Genomic DNA, 6,263 nt, shown 5'->3' with positions numbered 1-6,263 from the left:
TTTGCCCCTATTGTTAATGAAATGCTTTGTTTATAGTGTGCCCCTGCCTTGAGTGGGGTCACCGGCAGCAAAGTTAATAATAAATATAAGAATGGTTTATAAGTACACCCTTATTCTCATGTATGTCCATTATCAGCAATTTGAATCCAAAAAAATCAATGAGCAAGTTTCAAGAACAATTAACAAGTGAATAAGCATAAGGCATAAGAATAATGGTCTAAAGTCACAAACATCACAACCAACCAAAAATCAAATATCTATTCAATTCAAAGGGGGTACGGACTAAGGCTGAGGTTACGAGAGAGTCCAGTCTTGGTCAAGCATGAAATTATTCAGTAATAATAATTATAATAATAAGAGGGTCTTATGATAACTAGGCTGAGAATAAGTGTACTTAACTAGGCTGAAATCTAAGGCCTGAATCCATCCATTCCACATATTGAAATTATAAATTGTAAAGCGTACAAAATCCACTCGAAACAGCTAGTACTACTACATCTGGAAGCTTGAAAATTCAACAATTTTTTAATGTGCAAAATGTGTGGAAAAGAGTTTACTTAGCCAGGTCATTTTTCAACATTATCTGATGTGGTAGCTTAAGATCCACATGATTTTTAAAAAAAAAAACAAACAAAAAAAGGTGTCGTAGAATGAATTCCAAGAAGTTCCAAAAGAAAGGAATTAATGAATCTAGAAAACTCTTCTGTAATCTTTTAACTTTTCAAATTATATAACACGTCATACCCTTTTCGGAAAGCAAATATTCCTGGCACAATTCCAAACAGCAAATCATTCACGGGTAAGATAATGATTTAAGTTGAAAGCAAATCCAGTTCGATTTTATTCATAAAAGACGGGCCAAATTAAGTTGTAAACGAAACAGGAAAAACAAATTCTAGAAGAGATCACCACATCTGGTGTGACCCTAAGTTCAAAAGTCAAACACAACTAAACTAAACAAACAAAGGGAATCTGAGATGTTGCTAGTAGTGCAAAGTATAGTGACAGACATCTCTTCAAAGTTTTGACAATAGCCCATTCGGAATTGGCTTCACAACTCCAGCATCTTTGCCGTCTTCTTTGGTATCCAACTCGGATGCATTTGGCGGGACGTCAACAGCCGGCGAGCAGTTAAAGAAACCGTGAGGCTGCACACAGAGACGGAAAGGAACAACATCAGATAAACAGCATCCACGCTAATTAAACAAGTTTTGTTGATAAAATAATAGTTCATAGAAAATGTTGTCAATTTTGTCGAGTTTGGACTTGTATGATACAGAAACAATACTTTTCCTTAATAGCATCAGTAAAACACGATGTTGGTAGCTCAAAGTGCACTTTTTCCAAAATATCATGAAGTTATTATTATCAATAAAATGTCAGTGAAGTATAAATAATATATCCACTTTTGCAACAAGTGTCGACAATTTTCATCTATATTTCTATCCTAGGTGATAAGAACGTATTTATGCATATGCAAGTGAAAAGGATGGAAATTCAACGACCGTGCTCATGATAGAAGCAATAAGGTTGTTGACGATGGATTACCATAAGCATAAAGCCAATGCGCTCCACCGGCATGACAGGCCAGTCTTCCAGCCGAGGAACATGTGTGATTCCAAACACGTACCTGCAATTTAACAGTCCCTTGTAAGTCAGTAGAAGAAAACAAAATTTTAAAATAATAATAATAATAATTGATTAAAAAAGACTAAATTTGATTAAAGGTGTGGGTCTTCTATAAATACAATAGTTTGGAAATCGCTACAAGGTAACACCCTAGCCAGAGAGAGGAAGGGGATGGTAGACAAACTAACCAAAGAACAATATCTGTCTCCTCCAATGATCGGTTTTTCTTAACCCAAGTGGCCAGACCTTCTCCAGCACGGGGATTTTGATTTGGAAACTCTCCCCCGGGATACATCTCACCACGTGCATATGGAGTAACCCAAAGATTATGCTTCAAAAAAGCAGCTCTTCTCAAAAACTTGGCCTCAGGACCAGCCAATGGCAAACAGTTTGAACCAGGCACTAGCTTATAGCCTGTGAAATGTCCAGTCCTATTAACAGTTCTGGTGTTCCTTACCTGACATATCAGATGGTATATATTGTCAGTCAGCACATTTAAAACTATTTAGTAACAGAAACAAATAAGAATGAACAGAGCCAAATAAGGATGTCTTACAATCCAATGGCGAGCAGCCAAAGGGTTACAGTCACGCATTGCCTCTAATTCAGATCTAAGAAGTGTTTCCTCGGCATAGAATGCATTATTGTGAACATTGTTCTCCCCAGGTTCTTCTACTTTAACATCCACCTCTACGACCTACAAAAATATTTAGAGAAGGGAAATAATGGTAAGAAAGCATTCTGTCTGTATTATCAGAACACAATCTGATATAAAACTTCATATACATGTATACAAAAAAATTGAAGGATTGCACAAACAAGGAGTTGCTGCATTTTTCACTTATAAGGGCTCCTAAAAAGACAAAATATTTTACCACAAACTATAGACAGCTCTGGGGTATTTTAAATTCATAGTAACAGCAGTTTACCTGATTGTAAGTTTCACCAGGTTTGCAGTCAACAGCCATATCCATACGAGCAACAAAGAAGTGTTGATGAACTGGCGCATATAATCCAGGTGCAATCATGGTACCATATTTTCGAAATTCTCCAGGCTGGAGTGCTCCTAAACTAAGTATGCCAGTAAGTTTAACTTCTGCCTCAATTTTCCCATCCTGCAATATCATGTAACTTGCATGTCAATGAAACTGACTGCATGGTTTAGAATCTTCCTGCAAAGCTTAAGCTGAACAAGAAAACAAGTGCAAGTAGTGGTTCGTGGAAATGTAGAATGGAAAGTAAAAACAAAATTATATCCTGGAACTGTACATTAGAAAATTTCAATGTATAGTCCATGATCAATCATGTGTCATGCAGAACCTCTGGTGATCATTTTATTCTGTATAGTCTAGAAGATTCTTCAACTTCAGAAGTGATCAAGGTCAAGTAGACACATGCTAATAATAGCCTCACTAAACACATTACACTGTTAATATATATCAAACATTGGGGTGTTTAACTTGCCTGATAGAAATGCCAGAAGAATCCATACTCATAATTAGCGACAGTGCAAATGAAAGACACTGTCAAACGCCTAGACCTTCGAACTTCAGCTAAACCAGTTCTCCAATCTTGATGTTTCCACAAAAGTCCATGATCCTCTTCATGCAAACATACACAGTTCTCTATAGTTTCAACACCTCCAGTGAAATTTGTGAAGTGGGCGTCAAAGTACTTGATATAGCCCAAACAATCACATCCCTGTGTTGGTAATTTCAGATCACTTTGGATTCAGTAAAAGAGAAAGTGAGATGCAAAGTCAAATATAATAAGCACTCAATAATAGTCCTCATACCTTCTTAAGAGAATGTGCATTTTTACCAAGGCCATCCTCCCCTGCATCAAAAGCATTTTTTCTGTAATGTGGGTCATTTGGATCTCCATACGGCACAACCATTTCCACAAAACTCAATCTATGGGCTACAGGCCTTCTCCCTCGACTACCATCAACATAGGCCACAGAATATATGATTAAACCCTCCCTGGGAGTAAATCCAATCCTGAAGTTCCACTGCCAGCAAACAAATAAAATAAGATTTCTTATTAACGCAGATAGAGCAAAAACTCACAAAAAATAAAATAAATAAAAATCTAAAACAATTACCTTCTGCCACTCAACAAAGTACCCATTGACACGAAAGCTTGGACCTTCAGGCTGAATAATTTGTAAAGGCTTCACATCACTTCGATCAACACCACCTCTTGATTCACCAGGAGTATAATTCCTCAGAGGATCGGCAGGAGGTAAGGGTACCAGTTTGCGGTCTTCAAACTCTATCACCACCATGTTTTGCATGTCAACAACTACATGAATTCCCTCAACTGGCCTTGCATAACCATTTTCCATAGGGCAGTCACTTTCAGTTCTACAGAATATCAGTGGCTTAGCAAGCCTACGACTAGGAGCATCAGCATCACTGTGATAGCCAACACACCTGAGACATGTGAAGACAATAATTAGCATGCTGTTGAAATGGAACCTCCAAGACGGTAGCAACTTAACTTACCAGGCATCAACCATCACAATATCCATGTCTTCAATACCTCTCTTCTTCATAGCCTCTCTAAAAGGAGGGAAGTCTTTCACAACAGCTTCACATTCAGCGTATTCCACAGCATCCTGAAGTTGGGTTGGAAACATGAGAAGAAGAAAAAATAAACAAGCAAAAAACAAAAACGTGAACTGTGCAACTACAAATCATTTAGTACACGTGCTAATCTGCAATACACCAGCTATGAAATAGGAACATAAATAAGCCTTTTACTTTATTCATGCTTTGTATTTTGTAAGTGAATAAACTTATGATACAAAACAAAATGGAATGAAAAGATCATTACCATGGGAGGCTGCACATCCGGAACTACTTGTGAGGAAATCACTTTTCCCCTATGGTGCCCTCCACGAGTTGCAGCGTGTACTTCTGAGAGCTCGACTATCCATGTGCTTGTCTCATTCGACTTCTTGTTGTAAACAACAAGTCTAGCTCGCCTTGCAGGGAGCTTGCTGGGAATCACAGGTCCACCTTTTGTTCTTGGAAGCAATGACGGCTGGAAAGGTGGGAAGAAATATGCATCTGCTAAGGCAACAACATGTTTATCTGGCTCAAGCAGAACCACCTCAACAAAGCGCATACTATCTCTGACCTGTAGTTAAAAAGAATAGACATTTAAACATACAAATATTACCTACCAAGAAGAAAAAGATAGCTAAAACATAAATTCTTAAGCAAACAAGGCATTGTGTAATTCACAAACCTCAGGGGTGGCTCCTGCTGCCCTGACCGTCGCAACTGCCACTGAGATCTCAGCTGCGGAAAGAGGATCCAAAGGATGGCTCGACTGAGCTCTTAACATGATTGGGATCCCTACAGCAACCAATTGAACAGACTAATTCAATCAAATTCGGCATATGCATTACTATTTAATAAAAGTAACAAATAAAGTGCACCATTATCAACTATACCACCAGAACTAACAAGCTTTAAACTATTCTTTTTTTTCTTTTTCCACTTTTTTTAGAATAAAAAATAACAATAACTATGATAAAAAGAACAAAACACATCATAAAATATAGATGTAAAAGAGCCATATCAACACTATCAAAGAAAACCAAACGGTATTCATCAACAACGATGAATTTTTTCCAAATTTCAGAGATTAAAAATAAATAAATCAAGCAGGTAGATTGATTTCTTTTTCTTTTTTCTTTTTGGAGATAAATAATGAGAAAAAGCAAAAGAAAACCTTTAGTTGAAAGAGTGGTGGAAGGTTCGGAAATCAAGGAGGACATAGCGATCTTCTTTGTGCGCTGATCATCGCGTAGGTCGGTGGAGGATATAGTCCAATCCTGAACGGCATTAGCCGAAACGACAGCGCCGTCACTGGCTGGAGCAGCGGAGACAGCAACAAGGGAGGAGGCGGTGGCGTCACGGTGAATGGGAGCAGAATCGGAGGATGGGAAGCAACAGGGAGAAGAACCACCCGTCGTCTTTTGCGAAGCTGGGGCCATTGTAATGGGTTCGCAAGCTCGCCAATTCCACCGAAATAAGTCTCAATACAATCCACTGACATACAGCACAAGTCTCTCTCACCTTTAAACGCTGCGTGGTTCCGCCAGCGAAAGGAAAAAAACTCCCGAGAAAAAGCGAAAACCAGCGAGAAAATCTCAAAAGAAACTCTTTCCAAGAAAATCGAGAAGAAAAGTTTGTAACTAACTTCGACGATCACCGAGCTAGGGTTTGGCTTAGATTGAAATGTGAATGATTTGCTTTCTGTTCTGAAACTCTGAGAGAGAAAAGGAGAAAAGAGAGAGAGAAAGAAAAACGTGAGCGAAGGACGAAAAAGGAGAAAGAGAGAGAGATTTGATTCACTGGTTATAGACAGAGGTGAAGAAGAAACGAAGAGACGGGTTTTATAGGGGAGACTACACGTGCATTACTCTCACTTGAGGCCTTTTTTTTTTTATATTTCTCTCCTTTTTTTTAATTTAAATTTAAATTTTCAAATTATGTTGATAAAATCCTTATTTTTATCAAAATCATGAGATAATGATCTGGCATGACAAATTTATTAAAAAAAACAATATTTTTATTTAGTTATAAAATTTGGCGTGGAAGCTAACAATAGTTTACACT

At 37.8% G+C, this 6,263-nt stretch overlaps 1 protein-coding gene across 1 annotated transcript; it reads right to left on the bottom strand.

Moving 5' to 3' along the window:
• Positions 1–811: 811 nt before the first annotated feature.
• LOC133830248 (amine oxidase [copper-containing] zeta, peroxisomal-like) lies at positions 812–6,011 on the bottom strand. The gene is made up of 12 exons (XM_062260182.1): positions 5,374–6,011; positions 4,885–4,994; positions 4,468–4,773; positions 4,137–4,249; positions 3,734–4,064; positions 3,425–3,640; positions 3,094–3,330; positions 2,559–2,744; positions 2,186–2,326; positions 1,818–2,086; positions 1,549–1,630; positions 812–1,148 (listed from the first exon to the last, which is right to left on the bottom strand). The coding sequence occupies exons 1-12, from the start codon at positions 5,636–5,638 to the stop codon at positions 1,017–1,019; spliced, it is 2,388 nt and encodes a 795-aa protein (XP_062116166.1). The 5' UTR covers positions 5,639–6,011; the 3' UTR covers positions 812–1,016.
• Between the last annotated feature and the right edge of the window lie 252 nt (positions 6,012–6,263).

The sequence above is a fragment of the Humulus lupulus genome, chromosome 4 (assembly GCF_963169125.1).
Source record: "Humulus lupulus chromosome 4, drHumLupu1.1, whole genome shotgun sequence".
In the NCBI taxonomy this organism is placed as follows: Eukaryota; Viridiplantae; Streptophyta; class Magnoliopsida; order Rosales; family Cannabaceae; genus Humulus; species Humulus lupulus.
This window is presented reverse-complemented; position numbering and strand designations above follow the sequence as displayed.